The sequence below is a fragment of the Hordeum vulgare genome, chromosome 2H (genome assembly GCF_904849725.1).
Source record: "Hordeum vulgare subsp. vulgare chromosome 2H, MorexV3_pseudomolecules_assembly, whole genome shotgun sequence".
NCBI classification, from domain to species: domain Eukaryota; kingdom Viridiplantae; phylum Streptophyta; class Magnoliopsida; order Poales; family Poaceae; genus Hordeum; species Hordeum vulgare.
Window position 1 is genome coordinate 12,395,197 of NC_058519.1, and position 25,225 is coordinate 12,420,421.

Consider the following 25,225-nt stretch of genomic DNA (forward strand, 5'->3'; position numbering starts at 1 on the left):
TCGGATACGATGACTACTTTGTGTGCAAAGAAGATGCCATTGGAAATATTGGCTTCTCATCTTATCAGAAATGCACTATAGCCATCCGGATGCTTGTTTTTGGAGTATCCGGTGATCTTATCGATGAGTATGTCCGTATGAGTGAGTCTACGTGCCTAGAGTCGTTTTATAGATTCTGCAAGGGTGTGATTGCAGTGTTTGGACCTGAGTATTTGAGAGAGCCTACTGTTGCAGACAAAACCCGCTTGTTGGGGACCAATGCCAGTCGGGGCTTCCTAGGGATGCTTGGCACAATAGACTGCATGCACTGGGTATGGAAGAACTGTCCTTCTGCTTGGCAAGGCCAATACAAGGCCCATGTCAAGGCTTGCACTGTCATACTTGAGGCCGTGGCCTCTCAAGATTTGTGGATCTGGCATTCTTTCTTTGGCATGGTCGGATCGCACAATGATATCAACGTGCTTCAACGATCGCCGGTGTTTGCAAGGCTTGCCGAAGGCAACAGCCCGCCCGTCAATGTTAACATCAACGGTCATAACTACAACAAAGGATACTATCTAGATGATGGAATCTATCCATAGTGAACCACTATTGTGAAGACAATCTCCAACCCTGTCGGAGAGAAGATGAAAAGATTTGCCCAAGAGCAAGAGAGTGCTAGGAAGGATGTCGAGTGTGCCACTGGTGTTCTGCAATCTCGATGGGGCATATTTTGGTATCCTGCTAAAACTTGGAGCACCAAGAAGTGTGTGGGAAGTGATGACTACTTGTGTGATCATGCTCAATATGATCGTAGAGGATGAGCGCACAGAACGTCTCCATGATCAAGGGTTTGAGTTTCAGGCTGACAATGTGGTGCCTCAACATGGCGGGAGAAGCGGCATTGTTTTCACAGTTCACCCAATTTCATCATGAAATACGTGTTTTAAAAACTCATATTCAGTTGCAAGATGATTGGGTTGAGCATATATGGGATCATGTTGGCAATCAATAGGTGTATCTCGTAAACAATTTAATTTTTATTGAGCTTGTAAAACTTTTCTATATTTTATTTTCGATTGTGAAACTATGCTATATCATTTGCTTTTGCAAAAATGCAAAATATTTATATTTATTGAAAACCGGCGGCTAGCCGGCCACGCGGACAAATATGGGTCGGCGCGTTGGGCGCGCTGCCGACCCAAATCATAACCCGGATGGACACAGAGCCGGCGGACGACCAAAATGGACGAAAAACGGATGAATTCGTCGTCCGTTTGGGTCGGCCGGTTAGAGTTACTCTGACTAAGGACAACTCCAATGCAGGATCCCAAACCGCCCACCCGCATATGTTTGAGGGTAACCCGACATTAACTGTGGCCCTATGCGTGGGAGTAAACGGACAAATGCCCGTTTTTTATGTGCTTTCAATCCATTCCCATCTCAAGTTCTCATCGTATTTGCGGCCAAACGGACAACACGCGGACGGATAGGACACGGTCCTCCCCTGGCCCGCCTGTTAGGGACACAACCGTTCCACTTTCCCTCCATTTGGTCCAAACCTTCCCGTGCGTCCCCTCCCCTCCCTCCTTCATGGACAGCGACCTGACGAACCCCAGCGATACACCTGCGGTCATGCATCCCGCAGCGAAGGAGAAGGGTCCCAAGGGTCCCAGGAAGCCACGATCCGAGTGCACACCACAGGAGATCGACTTCCTCGAAGCCGAAGCGGTGAAGAGAAAGAGCTGACGGGCAAAAGCGAAGGATATTTAAGCCGAGTGCGTTATTTTTTTAAATATTTTTCTTAAATGTTGTTTCTTCATTTTGTTCTGAACAAATACATAATTACAAGTTATATTTTGTTTACCATAGTTTATGTGGTAGAAAGAAGATTGAGGTCTATTTTAAATCTTAAAATCACAGAGTTCGTTGGAATCAAACCCTCGTCTGAATCCCTGAAATCGACACCTTAAACTCTCACAACCCGATCAAATCAATCCTACATCCACACTAGACCTGTTTGTGACAATGAAAACAGGTAATCCCGACCGGGATTACTAGGTTCTCTCACTGACTCGGCGGCCCTACACGGCCTAATCCATCTTCTTCCGTGTTACTGTTGCGTCGAGTTGGCCGAGCGATGATGCTCGCTTCGTTTGTGAGCACCTGCAACAAGCGACAGTGCGGTGTGTGGTCAAGTCCACGGCACGCCCCCAACATCTCTGATGTGTGTTGTGCCGGCACAGATCGATCAAGCTTGATGAATCGCTCAACCTCCCTTTCTACGTGCAGGAGCATCGTCCTTGTTTTGAAGGCAGCGGCGTCATTTTTTTATCTCTTCACATTGAGAATCTTTCGTCTATGCTCCGTTGGATGGATCCAACAGCGCGTGACTGCGCGTAAGCATCGTGTCCTGCTTCGTGAAGGCATTATCGATCGTGCGCGCTGAAGAGTCGTGCTTTCTGCGCAGGGCCGTCTTCAGGATTTCGGGGCCCGGGTGCGAAAAGCAAAATGGCCCCTAACATTTAAAAACATACAATAACGCAAGCCTAATCAACTAATTATATAATGAAAATTTATGTTATTTCATACAATGTTTAGAAAATTCTTAAGTATCAATACAAAATACTAAAATCAATAAACTGACCTCATGCTCCATGCTCTATTGAAAAGTGTCATCCGTCTTGTGTTTCTTGAAACAAAATCTTTAATTATATCTTTATAGTTAATCTTTTTCATGACATCATTTTCACGTGCTATTGTTTTACTAGAATGCATGATTATTTCTGAACTTCGTTGACTAGAATAAAAAACATTCCAAAACATATTAGTAAAATATTAACACGACTTTGTAATTTGTATCAAAATTAGAGGAAATGATAACAGCGTAGTGAGGGAACCACATTGCTTCTCTTCCTGTTGGGCGGCACTGCGGCAGTGACGATCAGCTGGCGGCATGGCAGCGGTCAGCGTCCGCTTCTGCTTGTCGCCTTCATGTGCCTCAACGTGCAAAGCGATCGCCGCCGCCGATTTAGTCCAAAGAGAATAGGAAGCGGAGGTTAAGGAACGTAGTGCGCTGGGGCTTTCCTTTAGTATGTACAATAGCTAGGTCGATCCACTTTTTTTAGCAACGCTAGATCGATCCACGCTAGTACGTTGGGCAAAGCGAAAGCCTCAAGTGGACCAGGTCACCAGGCCCAAGAAGGCCGAACCAGTTTTCAGCATCGTTCAAGCTTTAGGCAAAACTGATATATTAGTTTGGGCTAAAATTGATTTTTTTTCCAGATATACATATACATATGGACCCTAGTTGGGCCCCTAGGATTTCAACGGCCCTGTTTCTGCGTCGCCATTGTTTAGGCCCTTTCTTTGTTTTCGTTTATTACCGTTGTGGTGTCTCGTTTCTGCGTAGCTATTGTGTAGGCCTCGATTCTGGCATATGTCTCGAGCCTCGAATATAATTTGGCTGTGTGCATCGGGACCGGAGCAATGATCTGTCTTTCACATGTAGAAAATTGTTGTCTGGCAAGAATATAATTTTCTTTTGCCGGTGCATCTTCCGATAGATAGACGGGATCCAGCTGGTTGCTTTTTCCTCCATCTACCTACCTACCAACCCATCCCCATCCTCATCCTCCCCATCCCATCGTTGACCACAAGCAAAGAGAGCTCGTTGTAGTAGCAAAAGGAGCAGCCATGGCCCAAGCCCTCGTCCAGAGGGCATGCGAGAAGCTCAGATCCGCCATAGGAGATGAAGCCGTGGCGCGTTCCAACTTCACCGGTGACCTGCGGGAAATGCTGGAGGCGCTGGAACACATCCAGCCGCTGCTGGACAGAGCCGAGATGCACCTGTGGAGGGATTTCTTTCCGTCGCGTTGGCTGCAGCTTGCTTTGGCCGCCGCCTACAAGACCATGGACATGGTGGACGAGCTGCAGGGATCGAGACCACAGGCTGCTGCAACGGTATTCACTGCAACTGGTCGTTTATTTTTTCCCTTTCTTATTCCGGCGAAGCAAATACTTCTATGATCTATCCATTACTTCTGAGATTGGTTAGAGGATATTCATTGGTCGATGTTTTAGCTGCGGGTTTTGTTAAAACTCCTGAGATTTTGATTTCAACAATGTTTGATGTTTTCTGTAAGAAAGATAATGGTTCATATGTGCAGATGACAAGAAGGATGCTACCCCGCCTTGCCATCAAGAAGAATGCCATGGCCATCCAGGTGCAGGAGACCAAAATACTAATGATGTTCGTACAGGGGCACTCAGGTTTGTTATCAGAAGAGCTGGCACAAAGCACCATATTGCTCGAGAAAATTAACAAGGAACGAGAAATTGTACCAGCTTTTGAGGAAGCAATGGTTTTGGGTAGAGGGTCAGATAAAGAGAGGATAATTACCGCTTTACCATCTACTCAGCCCAACATCATGCAAGAGCACATCACCATTCTTCCCATCTTTGGGCTTGCAGGCAGCGGCAAGACAACCTTGGCACAAATGGTGTTCAACGATAACCACTCCCTCCAAGTCTACGATTTTCGTGTATGGGTTCATGTGTCTCCCCAGTTCGACTTTCATGCAATAGGCAAGTCCATTATTTCTCAAGTCTCAGCAAGGGGACAAGAAGAGACCAATCATTCTTCTTCAGACATGGAGGGGATGCAGAATATAATGAAGCGCCTTCACGAGCTACTTAATGGTAAGAAGGTGCTCCTTGTGTTGGATGATCTGTGGGAGGAGGATCCCATTCGGTTACAGCTGTTGAAGTCCATGTTAACTTTCCTGGGAGACAGGATGGACGTAATAGTAACCACATGCAACCAAGCAATCGCCAGGAAGATCTGCACCATTGAGCCGTACAGGCTAAATCCGCTAAGTGATGAAGCATGCTGGGAAATAATCAAGAAATTGATCCGTTTTGAGGGAGGAGAAGAAGAGTTGGAGAAGATTGGACGGGAGATCGCAAGCAAGTGCTCTGGTGTTCCATCAGCAGCTCGAGAATATGCAGCCATGCTACGTTCTTCCCGAGATGCTATGACATGGAAAAATAAAATGAAAGAGGATATCTTGTTTTATGCCCTTCCAGCTTTCAAGCTAAGCTACATGAGAATGCCACCAGAATTGAGGCTATGCTTTGCTTATTGTTGTCAAATCTTCCCAAGCGGGCACATTATAGTCAAAGATGACCTGGTTCATCACTGGATTGCCCTCCATCTCATTGAGCCATCTGAAATATTGTCTGCCGCACAGATAGCTGAGGAGCATATTACCAGGCTTCAGGACATGTCATTCCTTCAAACTGCACAGTTGAACCACGTGAGTAATTGCCTACTACTCTGTTGTACAAAATTTACTGAATTTTAGAGTCACAAAACTGAAGAAAAATTTGAGTGAATTGTATCATACATGTTCCTACTGTATGGATTATTACTTTGTGGTACTAGTATAGGTATATATCGGCCGTGTTGGTCAAGCCCCCCCTCCAAGTCGTTGGCTCCCTTCGACATTACCATTCCTACACCAAGGGCCTCTTTGATTAAAAAGAAAACTAAAATAAATTTGGAGAATTCTAATTCTTAGGATTACAATTCAATAGGAATTTTTCTTATGATTCATTTGTGCTTTTCATAGGAAAAGTTTCATTCACTACAACCTCATGTGACGATCCTACATTTTTCCTGCACACAATCAAATGCTCATACAACTGCTGTAGTATATATTGAAAATGACATGCCATTATGTTTTCCTTACTATAAGTTTTACAAAACATGTGCCGCAAAAAGGCCCTGTTTTATTTCCTTCCTGAACCACCCCCACCTTCACCTCTCTCTGTGAAGCCGTCGCCATCCGTTGTGTTCTCCTCCATCCACCCATCCCCGTACCGGCTACTGTTGCCGAAGACGAGCTCGCACACATATAATGTTGCTGCAAGAGAGAGGGGTGCCCATGTTGGCGGAGAGGAGCTCACACCCATGCTGCGAGCGGGGAATGGGTGATGCTATGATGCGGCGGCGGCAATGCTACGCCATGGCGATGACTTAGATGTGAGGCGATGACGATATGTGTGCTAAGAGCGGCGGCAATGCAATGGGTGATGCATCTTATAATTAGGTGTATATGCTTTCAATTTGCTGCAGGGCAGGGGAAAAGACGGAAAGGGTGCAATCTTGTTCACTATACATGATCTGGCACACATATTCATGAGATTGTTAGGTGAAAATTTAAGCTACCGTCTAGCCACCAATCATCATGGAAAACTTGATCATGTGGATAATATGTATCTAAGGTCACTACGTTGTGTCGGTTGTAGCAAAGTGGAGTTTAGAGATGACTCATTTTCATGCAAGAAGTATCTACGTGTTCTGGAACTAAAGGAGAGCTCTGTGCAGAAGCTACCGGACTCCATCTGTCAACTGAGGCACCTGGGCTATCTTAAGATATCAGAATTCACTGGCCTAGTTACTCTGCCAGAGTCTTTTGGGCTTCTGAAAAATCTGTTCCATATTGACTTATCAGGCTGCTCCAGGCTTGCATCTCTTCCGGAATCATTTGGAGATCTCATATACTTGTCCCATGTCAATCTGTCACGCTGCCATGGACTGGCAGAGCTTCCCGAACCGCTCCAGAAGCTCGGCAAACTGGTACACCTGGATTTATCATTCTGGTCTTGTTTTGAAGGGATGGGGAAAGGCCTTGGTGGCCTCACGAATCTGGAGCATTTGAACTTGTCAAGCCCTTGCTGTAATCTTGCTCAACACCCCTCTCATCTCCAAGGGCTAAAAGATGGTTTGCGCAAGCTCATCAACCTCCGGTATCTGAACTTTTCAGCGTGCTTGAATCCTATCTTTTACTACCAGCACTTGCAAGAGGACCATCTCAAATGCCTCGAGGAGTGTGTGAGCGGTCTTTCCAGCTTAGAACATTTGGACCTGTCTCATCACACATTTCTTTTTGGTTTGCCTGCGAGTCTAGGTGAGTTGAACAAGCTAAAAACACTGAATCTCACAGGCTGTATCAGACTCAAGAAGGTTGGTGAAATGAAGTCTGTCAAGTTTATAAATCTGAGGAAGTGCCGGGGCCTAGAGAGTTGCCAAATTGTGGTTCACATTGTCGATGATGATGATGTGTATAGCAGCAGCAACATTGTTCAGCTGGAGGAGGTAAATTGTCAAGAGCTCCAAATAAGCTGCCTAGAAAAGGTCAAGTCTAAAGAGGAATCAGAAAGAATCAAATTGGTGGAGAAACAGAAGCTTCAAAAGTTGAAGCTTTCTTGGACTTTGGACTCTGTCGGACGAGTGGAGGACAGTGCTTTGTTGCGGGAATTAGTGCCAACACCTAATCTGCAGTACCTTGAGGTTAATGGCTACACCGGCACGTGTCTCCCGGAGTACTTGAGTGAACTGACCTCTCTCCAGGAGCTCAAGCTCGTCCGCTGCAAGCAGCTCAACTCGTTGCCGGATGTTTTACAGAAACTCACCAGCCTCAAAGATCTGTGTATTTTTTACTGTCCGGAATTGGAGAAGTGGTGTCAGGTTGATGAGAACAAGAAAATGCTGGCGCACATCCCCAACAAAAATTATGAGTACGTACCATCATATTGCTCTCGTTGTTTTACTGTTATTTTACATTTTTATTCTTATGTTGGTTCGTGTATCGCTGCTCAAAGTAGTTTATGTACCACAATGAAGTAGCCATCGCTGATATCAACTTGATTTAGTTGTACGAGTTGGTGACCTTGTACATTTTGTAGGGAACCTGCTAGTACTAGCAGGCAGGATATTGTGGAGGATGAGACATCGGGCAACGAGGTGGAGGCGGTGTAGGAAGATGCCGCGGCAACGCATTGTGTTTGTTGTGATGAAAAAAATTTGCAGCAGAATGGAATGCCATCTGATTACCAGCCATTCTTGCAACGTGTGTTGGCCTGCAGACTCTTTCAGGCAGCAAAACATGATTATTTGATTTCAGACAACTTACTTTCGGTATTCTGTACAATTTAATCCTTTAATCTGAGATATTGAGCGTGCTTTATATGTTGTTTAATGCTCAGCCGAACCCTTGTATCTTGCCATATTTGTCACTCAATGTAAGTAAGTTCATACTACTGGGCCGAACCATGCATGTTAAATTCGGTTTGGTAATAATATTTCAGTTCAGGTAGGAACGATTCTTTCCATGGCCGATCTAGAAGCTGGTTTCCATGTTAAATGTTGGCTTTCCCGTTATACACCAGCTATAGGCGCGATATTCGAGAAGGCTACCGAAGGACTTGTTATTGGGAACTGTCGAAAGACCGTGATGGTCGCAACTCAACAACTAAATAAGCTTTGATGTACGTGTATGAAGACGCTGTGTTTTGGGATGCTTCTGAGAGGCAATAGAAATTCATACTCTAGCCCATCATCATACTGAGGGCCACCACAGCTTGATATACCCCCTGCACACACCCATGAACCCAGAGACTTGGATGTGTTAAATTCTGGGTAAATGGTTTTGGGACAACGGCTTGACGATTTTTCTTCATGCATATTGAGGGGTGGTGAACAGCTACCTCCCGCCTTCCTTCCGGTGGGTTCCTTACTGCTTGGGACCACCTGAGTGTTTCTTCGACTGTTGGAATTTTGTATTTGTTTCTTGGATCTGCTTCTTGGATACTTGTTTACTCACATGGGATGATTAATTGGCCACGAACTTCACGGTTTTGCTTTGACATTCAGCTTGAACTTATTGGTGACTCTTCTTCCGGGATCTCTTGGGGACCCACCTTGGGAACTTGGAAAGCAACTGTTCACCTCTGTGTACTAGGAATAAACCCTCTAGCACTTTATCTGGAGCTTCTGGAGGCGCCCCTGGGTTGTCATGTGACTACGCACCAAACCAACTTGTGTTGGGTCAGGCAGTCCTCCATGATCTTTTCTTATAGTCTTACCTGGGGTGCGAGCCCTTGTGAACACGAGGCATGCCGGGAAACATGAAGAGCGCGGGGTCTCAATACTCAGAAGTGCCCAAGTAATCGTTTCTGCTGACTCTGGAAGCATACACCTGGTACGTGTCGTGCATTGTGGGTGTAGGAGCCGCTTCACCTACAACTGGACACATTGTGCCACCCTCCGAGAAGTCCTAGGGTAGCCAAAACATTTATCAACAATGTAGTAGGATAGGGGAAAGCCATTTTTTTGTTTATGTTGGACTTAGTCCGTGAAAATTGGGGAAAACTAAATATATCCACAAAATGCAAAGGAATGCATCATGGATCCGATAGCCCACAGGAAGAGTTTCCCCAATGAAAATCCGAAAGGCAATAAAAGAGGGAAAATGTTAAGAAAAGAATTTTGGAGGAACCTTCCATTGATTGGGGGCATAGGTTGAACTCCCTAGGAATCGACGAGCTGATATGCTCCCATCGTAGACTTGCTCGATGACGTATGGTCCTTCCCACTTTGGCTCGAACTTACCTTTCGTCTTGTGCGTCACAACGATGGGTCTCCTGAGCATGAGGACCATCTCGCCTTTTCGGAAGACGCGTTGCTTGACGAGCTTGTCGTAGGCCCTCACCATGTTCTGGCAGTAAAGCTCCAAGTTCTGTAGGGCATGAAGTCGCCCCTCTTCAAGGGCGTCGAGCTCCTGAAACCGCAATTGTACCTGTTCATCTTGGGCGATCTCATCTTGGATAGCCACCCGCAAAGAGGGTAACTGGACTTCTAATGGCAGGACCGCTTCACTCCCATAAATGAGAGAAAACAGAGTAGCCAGCGTTGGGGTACGAACCGTAACACGGTACGTCCAAAGGAACTCAAAAAGACGGTCATGCCAATCTCTCTTGTTCCTTGTCACCGTCTTCTTGAGTATTTTGCCAAGTATCTTGTTGAAGGCCTCTATTCACCGTTGGCTTGAGGGTAGTAGCCGGTGGAGTAATTCCACTTGATCTTGTACTTCTCCATGAACCTGTACATCTTGTTGGACTTGAAGGCCTTGCCGTTGTCGGAGGTGATGCGATGACGTATCCCAAAGCGATATATGATGTTTCTCTCTAGGAAGTTGATGACATTGTCACTTTTCGCCTCCTGCAGCGAAACGGCTTCCGCCCACTTCGAGAAGTAGTCCGTTGCGGCGAGGATGAAGCGATGCCCCCTGGAAGATGGGGGATCAATAGGGCCGATGACGTCGATTCCCCAGGCATCGAATGGCCAAGAGGTAATGGTAGGGTGAAGAGGGACCGGTGGCTGGTGCTTGAAATGACCATGGATTTGGCAATTGTGGCATGACTTAGCCACCCTAAGGCAGTCCGCCATGATGCCGGGCCAGTAGTATCCTGCTAAACGTATGCTATGATACATCTTAGCCCCTCCTTGGTGCCCACCGCAGACTCCATGGTGCATCTCTTGCAGGATCTTGTCGGCTTCACTTCGGTTGACACATCGAAGTAGGACCCCCTGTCCATGAGAACGCCTATATAGGACACCTGCTTCAAAAAGATAGAAAGGGAGTTGTCGTTGTAGTTGGCGCCTTGCGACGGGGTCGTCGGGGAGGCTTCCGTGCTTGAAGTAGTCAAGGAAGGGTTGCAACCACTCTCCCTCCTCCACGACATTCGTCATGACGGTGTTGACCTCATACTCATCCGGGATGAGATCCAAGACGGCCGGGAGTAACCACCTTTCTTCCACATTTACCTGTATGGTTTTATTATTTGGAAGCACCAATGTCGCTGCCAGTTTTGCCAAGGCATCAGCTGATGCATTCCTACTTCGTGGGACGTGGAGCACTTCAACGTGTTGAAATTTTTCCATGAGATTCCGGGCCGCGGTATAGTACGGCACAAGCTCAGGCTTGCGCACCTCATAGATATCATTGACTTGACGGACGATGAGTTGAGAGTCACCATACGCCCGTAAAGAACGGTCCTCCACTGAGAGCGCCAAGAGGAGGCCGAAGATGAGCGCCTCGTACTCCGCTTCAGTGTTGGTGCATTCTTCCTTGAGAAGGGAGAACGAGTGACACATCACCCCTCCTTGCGGCGTCTTGAACACCAAACCTGCATCGGCTCTTCGTCTTGGGGAGCCGTCTGGATCGCGTCCATGCGGGAGGCCCCAAGGTGCGTCAAGGTTGATGTTGAAAACCTACTCGTCAAGAAGGTCTGTGACAAGAGGGGAGTCATCTGGAATCGGGTGTGCCGCGAGAAATTCTGCCAAGGCTTGACCCTTGATTGCCTTTTGAGGCACAAAGGTGATGTCAAACTCCATCATGATAAGTGCCCATTTTCCAAGTTGCCCCATGAGCGCGGGCTGACTTAGCACGTACCTCACAGGATCTGCTCTTGCAACGAGCCGGACTTCATGCTCTTGTTCGACAGTAATTCGTTCACCCTCCGTCTACTTGCTTTCATGAGAGAAGCCACTAGTGAACACTACGGCCTCCGGGTCTATTCACAACTATCGTCTCCACTTTTACTTTTACTTTGCTTTGTTTACTTTTTGCTTTCAGTTTTCACTTTGCAAACAATCCATAAGGGATTGACAACCCCTTCATAGCGTTGGGTGCAAGCTCTTTGTGTTTGTGCAGGTACTTGTGACTTGACGCGATCCTCCTACTGGATCGATACCTTGGTTCTCAAACTGAGGGAAATACTTACTGCCGCAGTGCTACATCGCCCTTTCCTCTTCAAGGGAACACCAACGCAAGGCTCCAAGGCCGCAGGGGGAATCCTTTGCATATTTGTCAAGGAAGTCCCTGTAGGCGTAGCTAGCAACAGAAGGATTCCTGGCGTCGTTGTCGGGGAAGGTCTTTTGTTGCCGTAGCAACCCGTCACCCTCGCTGCCATGGCCTCGTCCACCTTGGGCCATGGCGCTGCCAACCCCGCAGGCCTTCGTCATCCTCGGCCTGAAATGCGGCACAAATGAACTAATATGGTACAAAAAAGTGGCATAAACGAACAAATATTTGATGAAAAAAACACAAGTGAAGATTTAGTCTACCGTAGGACTGGGCACTTTGCCATCCACAAGGCTGGGATAGGGAGGCTAAGAGTGTTAAAAACCTTTGCTGTCAGATGACCTGAATGGCAGATGGCAAAACCCTTTTCCGTCCGTCGTTTTAAAACAGACGACAAAGCTGCTTTGCCGTTGAGATCTTTGTCGATTTGTTTATTGCTGTCAACAAGCGGACGGCAAAGCCTTTGCCGTCCGCTTTTGTTCCCCTTGTCGTTCACTTTGGCTGACGGCAAACCTCCTGTTTCTTGTAGTGAATGGTATCTCCTCATAGATGTGGTTTTGGTGGTGGGAGGGTTTGCGCACGGGAACTACTTTTGCAGCGGGGATGATCATGTGTGATTTTCTTTTTTTGTAAATATGCAACAATTATTTTCTGTATTCACGATGAGCATTTTTTGCATGCATGATGAAATATATTTTGATACACGAGCAACATTTTTCTTAATACATGATGAAAATGCTTTTAATATAGAGTGAAAATGTCCAAATACATGATAAGCATTTAAAAAAATTACATAGTCAACATTTTTCAAATACGTGATGAACATTTTAAAATAGTATTGACAATTTTTTAGATAAACTTGAACATTTAACGAAACACATATTGAAAAGTTTCTAATTACAAGATGAATATTTTTTAGATAACGTTGAGCATTTTTCTAAATACACGATTTCCTTTTTGAAGAGTTTAAAGGAATTTAATAATCCAAAAAAATTTCAAAATATTATATATATATATATATATATATATATAGGGCATGGATTTGCTATCAACACTAGCTGGGGTGGTTCCTATCTGAACCGTTTGTTTGCATCGAGATTCACATTTTCTTGTAGATAAGGTTCTCTCTCTCACATGCACACACATGCGCGTATCCCAACATATAACGTGCGGCACAGATTGCTTACGCTCCAGCGTAACTTTATATCTTTGCTTTTCTGACACTCTATTAGGCACCCACGGTGAAGAATAACTTATTCCTTACCCTAGCCATTTCACCGAGCCACATTTATTCACACATACACAACCCAAAATTTTAACATGCATGATGTAAAATTACCTCACTTCTAATATAAAACTAATAGAATGCCCGTGCATTGTCAAGGGCTCTTACAAATGTAATGCATGCTATTTTTATATGTAGAGACTATAAAATTAGCAAAATTACTTAATAAATAAAAGTTCACCTTACTTACAATGAAAAGTCATAACAAAAAAAAAAACAAATTGACGACATGTCCATGGAACAAATTGAGCGATGGTCAAACTAAATCCATTACAAATTATTAGGATCTACTTGATGCCCTTAACAAATTCTCACACAATATCAGAAAGATTGTCTCTAGCTTCATTCCCACGATGTTTTAGCAAGTATAATAAAAAATGTTTCCTCAACTTATACCCATCCTGCAAAATAAATACGTGTAGTGAGCACAAAAAATTCACGTTGAATGTCTTCAAACATGTAATGGACAATACTCACCGTGCAAATCGGCTTGATAAGTTATTTACCGTTCCACAAGGGCATAAAATGGAAAACAAAATAGTCAGACGCGTCCCTGCAATTTCCTAAATCAATACTAAATAAAATAAAGTGATAACATAATTAAATATTTATATTATGAAGTCATTACCCGTCTGTGGTTGTTGGAATACCAGATGGCAATAAAAGTTGCCATTTAGATATATCGGAATTCCAACCGGGTTGCTTTATTTCGAGTGCATCTTTGAATTCCTTCGCAAAACTTTTTAACTTCACTACATGCCTCAAATTTTTATTCTCTGACGACTGTGATCTATGAATAGGGTCCATAATGCATACACGACGTGCCTCTTTGTCGATGACGTACAAGATGTATAGGCCGATGTATGCATACGGAAGATAAATCTACAGGTGGTAGAAAGTAGGAGCAACAATAAGCCATGACAATAATAGACAAAATACAATACTTACCAAGTTGCACGATGACACGTTGTTGTCAATCCCAGGCCAGCCATCAAACAATGATCCCAACGTCTGAATAGTTTTCTTCTCGCAAAAATTTTGACCTCGTGTTGACTCCAGCATCATGGACTGGGTACAAAGTTAATTATTATTTCACCGTGTTGATACTAATGGAAATGAACAAATAATTATGACAACTTACGCAAAAGCGCATATCCATGTAGTGTATAGGAGGATCTGTAAACAATACTCCCTCATCACATGCAAGTATACGTACGGCAATGTTGAAGCAATCATTGTCCATACTTTGCTCCATGTTAAGTATGCCTTGATTTTTTTTAGAGTTAAGGACATTGGATCAGGTGTCGAGGTTCGGACCCATTCCTTCCTGCAAAATGGATGGTACGAAGAATAATAAAATATATTTTTATATTATATAATACTAAATATATATGATTCTTACTCCAAAGATTGAGCATCATCGATCGACATGATGTAGTTGCATAGCCCGTCAAGTAAATCACGTTGATCACTGGGCATGACGAGGATTGGGGTAGGACGTTTGTCTTCGATTCCGTCTGGTGGATTATCAAGGATCTCAATATCGGAATTAGGCAAGACAACTTCATTGTCAGATTGGCTGTATAACAGGCATCCTTTTAGCTTATTCAGTTCTGAATCAAGCAAAACAACAACTAATTTTTGTCGAAAGTGTTTCATATCCTCCTGGAAATATTAGAAAAAATCATTTTCGATTTGATATATTGAAATTTTTTAATGGGATAATGTATGAAAATGAATACCTGGGTGAACTCATCAGATAGTCCATCTTTTGTCCAATATTCCATATAATTTAACATGAATAGTCCACATGACGCGCTATAATATTATAAAATAATGCTTTAGAATATCACCGAGAAGAATCAAATAATCTTGTATCAAGTAATACATACAATATGTTATTTTACTATAAATATTATCCATTCAATGATATCTTTGTGTTCATGAGTACAAACAATAATAATTATAAGTATGTGATGAACACTTACCCATCCGTTTGTGTTGCCTCCTGGAACTGTTCTACAACCTTCCATTTTGTAACATTTAGATCTAGCCATTTATGATCTCCAAGTTTGAGACGCTTTTCAAGTCACAGTAACTGTTTTATATGTGTAAATAAAAATTAGGAATTAATACAAACAAAACTTATGTCAAAAGGATCAAGAATAATAGATAGTTACCGTAGTGCCAAGTTCTATCTGTTTTTCCTTAGCACCAAGTGAGTCCACTACTTGAATTTCATGTCTTTTGGCATTGATAATTGCTAGATACCAATGGTACCTTGGGATGTTAATAGGAATGAATAGCTGGTGTAAACATCGTATAAGTTACATGCAAAATTAGATATAAATTATAATATAAATGGATTCATTTGAACTTAAACATTTAACGAAACACATATTGAAAAGTTTCTCTCTCTCACTTTCTTGTAGATAAGGTTCTCTCTTTCACATGCACACACACATGCGCGTATCCCAACATATAACGTGCGGCACAGATTGATTACGCTCCAGCGTAACTTTATATCTTTGCTTTTCTGACACTCTATTAGGCACGCCCACGGAGAAGAATAACTTATTCCTCACCCTAGCCATTTCACCAAGCCACATTTATTCTCACATGCACAACGTAAATTTTTAACATGCATGATGTAAAATTACCTCACTTCTAATATAAAATTACCGAACAACTTTTAGTGTTATATCATCGCACCATATTTTTCCACACATGCAGAACGTGACTTTACATCATGCATGTTGTAAAATTACCGCACATATTTTCATACGGTGAAAGAGAAACTTCCTTCCTCAAGAGTGTAATATTACCTCAAGTCTAATTTCTTCTTACGTTTTCAAGTCACGGTTGTAGAATTGGACAGGGGTGAGTAATAAGAATTCCTCACCCAGGGTGACGAATAGCGCCACCCTGGGTCGCGCTATTCGTCATCCTGGGTGGTGAATAGTTATTCTTCACTCCCTTTATTTTATCAATAATGCACCATATTTTTTACATCCCGTATTTTTTTTCTTACTTCTTACTTGAAAAGAGAACGTAAGGAAATATTAAATCACCATACAAAATATTTTACCCTATATAAAGTTACAAATATAAAAACATAGTTTACAATGCAAAATGCACTTTTTCTGGTCTTCTCACATATATTTTTGATTTCTTATGCCAAATTTTACATAATAGGTCAATATGCATGTAGCTATTTGTGTATATATATATGGATTGACTATTCGCCACCCTGGTTGCCCTTTATTTTCACATCAATACACCGTATTTTTCTCTTTTATTTTATTTTTCTTATTTTATATGTAAAAAGAGAATGTAAGAAAACATATAGTCACCATAAAAAATATTTTATGTCACGTAAAATTAAAAACATAAAAACATAATGTAAAATATACATGAAATGCGATATTTCTGATCTTATGACCTATATTTTTAATTTTTTACATCAAATTTTACGTCATGTATCAATATTAATGTAACTATTGGTATTTCAAATGTAATTTATTTATGAAACGGTCGTAAGATTACTTGGGTGAAGAATAACTTATTTTGCACCCTGGGTTACCTGGATGAAATAACTTGGGGATTGACTATTCGTCACCCTGGATGAGGAGTAGTTATTCTTCACCCCACTCTATTTTTATACCAATGCCTCATATTTAATTATGTTATACGTAAAAAAGAAACCGTAATAAAATATATAATCACCGTAATTTTTTTTGATGTCATGTAAAAGTACAAACACAAAAACATAGTGTAAAATATACCTAAAATACGATTTTTGTGGTCTTATGATCAATATTTTTGTTTTCTTATGTCCAACTTTACATAATAAATTAATATAAATGTAACTATTTGCATTTAAAATGTAATTTATTTATGAAATGACCGTAGGATTACCTCAGGTGAAAAATAATTTATTCTGCATCCAGGGTGATGAATAGTCTTAAAGTGGGAAAGCGGAAATAAGAAAGTGAAAAAATAAAAAAGAAACTACATCAAAGTAACTTAGAAATGTCCGGGTTCATCTCTATATGATCACAGATACCGGCTACAGAGTTGATGTTGGACCACGAGATTGAGATTGAGGTGGTTCCGTGACGGCTGCCCTGTCCCTGTCCCTCTGCCCTTCAGCAAGCCGGTCAACCGGCGTATAGATGAGCACCCATCGTCGGTCAAGCTTAAGGAGGAATGCTTCCTCCATTTCTCCGGGGAGAGCGTAAAGAAGCTCGAAGCCAAGGCGAACGCTGACATGTGTAGCACCGGCACCACCACCACCATCTCCTCGGTGCAGGCCGGCCCTACTCACCCACCTGTGGATCACAGTGTGCCGAGCGAGGAGGCTGGCTCGTCCGATGCCGGACGCCGATGGCCTGCCCACGGCCTATGCCGGCAACGCCACGGCGCGCGCCGATGGCCTGTCCACGGCCTATGCCGGCAACGCCGCGGCGCGCGCCGAGGCGGAGTCGACGGCCGCTGAGATCCTAGAAGGTGGGATCGGCCGGGTAGCATGGCTCCTCAACAGAGCACTCGCGTCCTTCGATGTGGCGAAGGAGACGGACATGCACGCATCTTGCCCCCACATACCGCTTTGCGCATGTGCCGATGCGCGTCACGGCCACGACAATGGTGGTGATGAATGGCTTGCCGTGGTTCGACGTGTACGGGAACGACTTCGGATGGGGCCCACCAATCGGGGTGCGGACTTGCTCAAGCAGGATGGACGGGGTAACCACGGTGTACGAGGGCAGAGGTGGTGGAGGGAGCTTGGCTTTGCACGTGTGCCTCGCCCCGGAGGTGCTCGCGAGGCTCGTCGCCGATGAGGAACTCATGAGTGTGGTAAGCACGGCCACAGTGTGATCGATCGAAAAGGCTGCTTTCTACTGTACTTCTTAGTGTCCGCGAGTATTTTTTTTCTTCTTCTACTAGGTGGTTTCGTTAGTATTTTGTTCCTGCAATAATAATGGCTTGGAGGAACAGCCTTGTATAAGCTGATGTATATGGATGTGGTTTCATCTATGCAATGGAGCCGGGGAGCTCTCCCTGTTTGTGTAATTTTTTTGCCATATTTTTAAATTCGCTGGTAGTGTGTTTATTAACCACTAGAACATATGCCATGCCTTGCAATGAGAGATCAAAAAATAGTACACACCTCCAGGGTGATTAGCTTGCTCAAGATCCTACATCGACTTAGTCTATGTTAACATGTAGAAAAATGTATCGATTGAGGGTAGGGTTTTTCAGGATGCCCATTCATAGCTTATACAAGGTGAAGAATAACTTATTCTGCATCTTTGGTGATGAATAGACTTAAAGTGGGAAAGCGGAAATAAGAAAGTGAAAAAATAAAAAAAACTACATCAAAATAACTTAGAAATGTCCGGTTGATCTCTATATGATCACAGATGCCGGCTACAGAGTTGATGTTGGACCACCAGATTGAGATTGAGAAGGAATATATTACTCCCGCAGTATATCATTGTATAGTTGATCACGATTCTGTAACTGTTGTAGTACAGTACACGATTTGATCAGATCAGATTTCCTTTTTCTAACATATATGAAATCTGATATGATCCAACTTGTATGGCGCACAAGTTGACCCTCATCTTCTGTTTCTAAATAGTTATAATAAATTAGTTTTTTTTAAATATGCAAGTATTCCACACAAGCAAATTATGCATATAAGTTATAAATTACATTGTTTTTTCATCACTCTATGTATGCAAGCATCACATTATTAATTCCTGCATGTTACTCTTAAGTTATTATTTTTTGCATTAGTTTTTGTATTAATAATATATGTGTTGGTCGCATGTACCATATATACGTAGTTCACATTTATATTTTTATTAAAAATGACATTCTTCTTAGGGAAATACTGTCGTCCAATTGGCCGATCTTTTCGCTCGCCTCGATCGCCTTCATTGTCGTCGGATTTTTCAACTGAGCAGCTATTTTAAAACGCAGATAGCAACAAAAGATCTGTTGCAAGAAAAAATTACAACAAGACCTTCCTTAAAAGTATTTTCCTAACAAGACAAAAGTAGTGTTTTTCTGTAATGCGATAGTTATTTCTGTAACGCGATTGTTTTTTCAGAAATTATTCTTACATCACAGCCGTTGTTTCTGCAACGCGGCCGTTGTTTCTGCAACATGGCCGTTGTTGCAAACCGTCGAACGCAACACAAAGCTTGTTGCAAAACTCATTGAAAGAAGACCAGACAGTTAACGATCTTAGGATCCTACGGCTATGAAGGTGGTTGATGTTTTCTAAACATTACCCGGTGGATGCGTAGCACCCCCTTCTTTTTGCTATATTTTTTTTCTTTTTTATACTCTTTATATTTTAATTTTTTTATAAGCTTACATTCTTTTTTATAAGTTATAGATATTTGTACGCAACTTTTATGATATTTTTAGCAAGTTTTCCATAACAACGCGTGGGAGCATCATCTACTATAAACAAGAGGAGGAGACCTAGAGGCTAACCACGGCAAATCATCTTCTGAGCCAGAACCAATACTCCCGCAAGCCTCAACTGTAATAGAGCGCGTCCCGTGGCAAGAGAAGTGAGAACCAAGATGAACCATGTCCAGATCATGTCGCGGCGAATGGTCCGGCCGGAGCCAGTCACTTCACTATCACCGGAGCCAGAGACGACCATCCACCTCACACCATGGGACCTTCGGATGATCACTTCACTATCACGTGAGTAATTGCCTACTACTCTGTTGTACAAAATTTGTTGAATTTTAGAGACACAAAACTGAAGTAATTTTTTTTATTAAAAATGACATGCCATTATAATTTTTTATTATAAGTCTTACAAAACATGTACGGCAAAGAGGCCTTGTTTTATTTCCTTCCTCACCCCCACCTCCACCTCTCTCTGTGAAGCCGTCGCCATCCTTTGTGTTCTCCTCCATCCACCCATCCCCGTACCGGCCACTGTTGCCGGAGACGAGCTCACACACATATAATGTTGCTGCAAGAGAGAGGGGTGCCCATGTTACCGGAGAGGAGCTCACACATATAATCTACAGCACAGATGCTGCGAGTGGGGAATGGGCGATGCTATGATGCGGCGGCGGCAATGCTACGCCATGGAGACGACAAAGATGTGAGGCGACGACGATATGTATGCTACGAGCGGCGGCAATGCTACGCCATGGCGACGACTTAGATGTGAGGCGACGAAGATATGTGTGCTAATTGCTATTGCGACTGCGAGCAGCAATGACTGTTCTACGAGGGGTGACTGGTAGAGTTGCAAGCGGCAATGGTTGGTTGGCGGCCGTCGATGGATAGCGTTGCTGCAACCTGCAACTGTCTACAGCACCGACGCCTAGATATTTGCACGAAATGCAGGTGCATGAGCATGTTGGGAAGATGGTGTAGCATTGAGGAAGCATGCCCAGAAGCTAATTTTTTGGGAAACCCAGATCTGACAGCAATGTAGGACCACATCTGACGGCTAGCGAGGTGACCAATCGGGGCTTTCAATCGGTCGACCGATGCCTAGCATTCTCCTTTTTAGTAAATCTAAGCTCCACATGTCCAAGTTTCATCCTAGTAGTTACGCTTTCTTAAGAGAAATATTTGGTGATGCATCTTATAATTAGGTGTATATGCTTTCAATTTGCTGCAGGGCAGTGGAAAAGATGGAAAGGGTGCAACATTGATACAGTATTGATACAGTATTCTCACTGCTAACCACCCATCGACCATCACTCGGTTGGAATTCTAGGTCATATTTTCAGAGTAACTTTGCAAGGATTAATCTGTTTCATGGTGTCAAGTGTCAGGTAATCAAGAATTTATGGTTTATGTCTTTTCAATATTGGTGATGTCTTTTCTCCTTTTCTTTTCGAACATTTTTGAAGCAGGAGCTGGTTGCTGTACAAGTAAACATGGGCATTCCTCGGGCCGGGCCAGGTTTTTGTCCGGCTTTACAGAACCCAACTATAATTATATAAGCCTGATCCTGGCCCAGGGTAAAAGACAGAGGCCCGAAGCCCGGCCTGAAAGCCCAATGATCTTTCTTTGCTACCATGAAAAAAATATCTACAACAATGCACTGGAATATTCTAGTCCTAAATATGTAGCGACACTTACGTTGCCACAGAGGGAGTACATATTTATCAAAAGTATATATATTTCTCACCTTGCATACATGTTTATAAAAACTATTTATATTTCTAGTATATCTTGCACGCTTGTAGTCTTGTTTCTCTAGCGCACTTGTACCTTGAGTGCGCAACATATAGAAGATTTCTTTAATAAGCAAGCGATATTCTAAAACTACATAACTTTATTCCGGTAAATACATGAACACTTTTTTGAAGTACAAGACATGATTGTGAACGTATGAATACTTTTTTAAAACATGTGAATACTGTACAATGTGCTAAAAAATTCAAGGATAGAACACTTTTAAAACTTTCATGATTTTCAATTTCAAGAATATTTTAAAAATAAAGTACATAAGCTTCAACATTATAAGATTTTTTTTTCAAGTGAATGAATATATTTTTAATGCTTCAACATTTTTAAAAATACTGAACATAATTTGGAGTGTTATAATTAATTAATTATTCTTCTAAAATAGTCATGAGAATTTTAAAAAAATGTTCAAAAAATATTAATTATGTGAACACTCTGTAAAAGTTTCATGTACAAGTTTTAGTTTGTGTGAACACTCTGTAAAAGTTTTGTGTACAAACTTTAGTATATGTGAACACATAATTTGCATGTACACTTACTAAAATCGATTTTTTTAATTATATGAAAAATTAATACTTTAAGACTTTTAATTTATAAAATCTATATGAACATGTTTTAAAATAGCGTACACTTTAGAAAATAACATGCACATATTTTCAAATTACATGAATTTTTGAGAGGTCCAAAGATTTTTATATATGATGAACTTTTATTCGACACTTATTTTTACTTACTTTTGTATTATTTTAAAATATTTATATTTATTGTCAAAAATCTGAAAAATAGAAAACAACACTATACCGATGTTGCTAACAGGAAGCACCAACTACAGCTTGTTATCCCCTAAAAGAAACTACAGCCTGCTATAGGCCACTGACCATATTGCACAAGTAAAGAAGTGCATAGCAACCCTGTAACCATGGCAAATGTTTATGTATCAGTTGTTGTGAGCGATATAGAGCATACGTGTTGCTTTCCGGTAAAAGAGAGTAGAGATGCGATCAGAGTGGGAGTTAATATTATCATGGCATCACACTCATGCACAACACAATAAGGGATGAGGGTACGACTAAATGAACGACACAACATAAGTTGTTGGTTTTTTACTCTGTCATATAGACAGTGGCTGACTACCATATATGGCCCCAAATAGAAAGCACATGTGCGGTGGCGCCGCTGCATAGTTCCCTTCATTTTTTTGACGATCACAAAAAATCACCCTGACTTCTCCTCTATAGAGTTGGAGTTGCGACTCCCCCAAATAGACGGTACAACACCGAGCCATAGCCGGACAGGGATCCATAGTCACTTTGTTGGCCTCGCGTTAATAAGTAGATGGGAGTGATTAATTGGAAAAGAAATCACTGAGCACGACGTAGGCTTGTGCCGGTCAGTGTAGATTGATAGTCAAAACTCCTGTTCCACAATGCATTTTGTTGAGATCTTGTCTGTCAATAGTATCTCCTCATAGATGTGGTCTTGGTGACGGGAGGGTTTGCGCATCGGAGTGGGGATGATCATCTGTGATTTTATTTTTTGTAAATACACAACAATTATTTTCTGTATTCACGATGAGCAGTTTTTTCATGCATGATGAAATATATTTAGATATACGGGGAACATTTTTCTAAATACACGATGAAAATGCTTTTAATATAGAGTGAAAATGTCCAAATACATGATAAACATTTAAAAAAATCATAGTCAACATTTTTCAAATACATCATGAACATTTTAAAATAGTATGGAACATTTTTGAAATAAACTTGAACATATAACCAAACACATATTGAAAATTTTCTAAGTACAAGATGAATATTTTTTAGATGACATTGAGCATTTTTCTAAATGCACGAAGGCCTTTTTTAAGAATATAAAGTAATTTAATAATCCAAAATATTTTCAAAATATATTTTCCAAAATACCATGGAATATATATATAATTAAAGTGGGAAAGTGGAAACAAGAAAGTGAATAAATTAAAACATGTAATAAAATAACTTTGAAATGCTGAAAAATAGGAAAACACCGGCATGTTATCCACCTGTCCGGTTGGTCTATATATGATCACAGATGCCGGCTACAGAGTTGATGTTGGACCATTTTGGCTGCAGCCCATGGAGCTGATGTTGGGGAACGTCGCATGGGAAACAAAATTTTTCCTACGCGCACAAAGACCTATCATGGTGATGTCTATCTACGAGAGGGGATGTTCGATCTAGGTACCCTTGTAGACCGCACAGCAGAAGCGTTAGTGAACGCGGTTGATGTAGTGGAACGTCCTCACGTCCCTCGATCCGCCCCGCGAACCGTCCCGCGATCAGTCCCACGATCTAGTGCCGAACGGACGGCGCCTCCGCGTTCAGCACACGTACAGCTCGACGATGATCTCGGCCTTCTTGATCCAGCAAGAGAGACGGAGAGGTAGATGAGTTCTCCAGCAGCGTGACGGCGCTCCGGAGGTTTGTGGTGATCTTATCTCAGCAGGGCTCCGCCCGAGCTCCGCAGAAACGCGATCTAGAGGAAAAACCGTGGAGGTATGTGGTCGGGCTGCCGTGGCAAAAGTTGTCTCAAATCAGCCCTAATACCTCAGTATATATAGGAGGGAGGGGGAGGGAAGAGGCAGCCTCAAACCCTCAAGGTTTGGCCGAAATTGGAGGTGGAGGAGTCCTACTCCAATCCTACTTGGAGTAGGATTCCACCTTCCCACTTGGAAACTCTTTCCACCTTGTGTTTTTTCCTTCTCAAACCTTATGGGCCTTAGTGGGAACTTATTCCAGCCCACTAGGGGCTGGTTTATCTCTTCCCATAGCCCATGAGACCCCTTGGGGCGTGACACCCCTCCCGATGGTCCCCGGCACCCCTCCCGGCACTCCCGGTACACTACCGATGAGCCCGAAACTTTTCCGGTAATGCCCGGAAACTTTCCGGTAACCAAATAAGGTCATCCTATATATCAATCTTCGTCGCCGGACCATTCCGGAAACCCTCGTGACGTCCGTGATCCCATCCGGGAATCCGAACAACATTCGGTAACCAACCATATAACTCAAATACGCATAAAACATCGTCGAACCTTAAGTGTGCAGACCCTGCGGGTTCGAGAACTATGTAGACATGACCCGAGTGACTCCTCGGTCAATATCCAATAGCGGGACCTGGATGCCCATATTGGATCCTACATATTCTACGAAGATCTTATCGTTTGAACCTCAGTGCCAAGGATTCATATAATCCCGTATGTCATTCCCTTTGTCCTTCGGTATGTTACTTGCCCGAGATTCGATCGTCAGTATCCTCATACCTATTTCATTCTCGTTTACCGGCAAGTCTCTTTACTCGTTCCGTAATACAAGATCCCGCAACTTACACTAAGTCACATTGCTTGCAAGGCTTGTGTGTGATGTTGTATTACCGAGTGGGCCCCGAGATACCTCTCCGTCACACGGAGTGACAAATCCCAGTCTCGATCCATACTAACTCAACTAACACCTTCGGAGATACCTGTAGAGCATCTTTATAGTCACCCAGTTACGTTGCGACGTTTGATACACACAAAGCATTCCTCCGGTGTCAGTGAGTTGTATGATCTCATGGTCATAGGAACAAATACTTGACACGCAGAAAACAGTAGCAACAAAATGACACGATCAACATGCTACGTCTATTAGTTTGGGTCTAGTCCATCACATGATTCTCCTAATGATGTGATCCCGTTATCAAGTAACAACACTTGCCTATGGCCAGGAAACCTTGACCATCTTTGATCAACGAGCTAGTCAACTAGAGGCTTACTAGAGACAGTGTTTTGTCTATGTATCCACACAAGTATTGTGTTTCCAATCAATACAATTATAGCATGGATAATAAACGATTATCATGAACAAAGAAATATAATAATAACTAATTTATTATTGCCTCTAGGGCATATTTCCAACAGTCTCCCACTTGCACTAGAGTCAATAATCTAGTTCACATCACCATGTGATTCCAACGAATCCAACAC

General features: G+C 42.6%; 2 protein-coding genes and 1 pseudogene across 2 annotated transcripts; all 3 read left to right on the forward strand.

Moving 5' to 3' along the window:
* The first annotated feature begins 3,675 nt into the window (after positions 1-3,675).
* LOC123424938 (putative disease resistance protein RGA1) lies at positions 3,676-5,345 on the forward strand. The gene is made up of 2 exons (XM_045108622.1): positions 3,676-3,942; positions 4,149-5,345. The coding sequence occupies exons 1-2, from the start codon at positions 3,676-3,678 to the stop codon at positions 5,343-5,345; spliced, it is 1,464 nt and encodes a 487-aa protein (XP_044964557.1).
* Positions 5,346-6,256: 911 nt separating this feature from the next.
* Positions 6,257-8,091, forward strand: LOC123424939 (disease resistance protein RUN1-like). Its single transcript, XM_045108623.1, has 2 exons — positions 6,257-7,563; positions 7,732-8,091. Exons 1-2 carry the CDS (start codon positions 6,257-6,259, stop codon positions 7,802-7,804), a joined length of 1,380 nt encoding a protein of 459 aa, XP_044964558.1. The 3' UTR covers positions 7,805-8,091.
* A 3,728-nt stretch (positions 8,092-11,819) lies between these two features.
* On the forward strand, positions 11,820-17,853 carry LOC123424941 (annotated as a pseudogene).
* Positions 17,854-25,225: the final 7,372 nt, after the last annotated feature.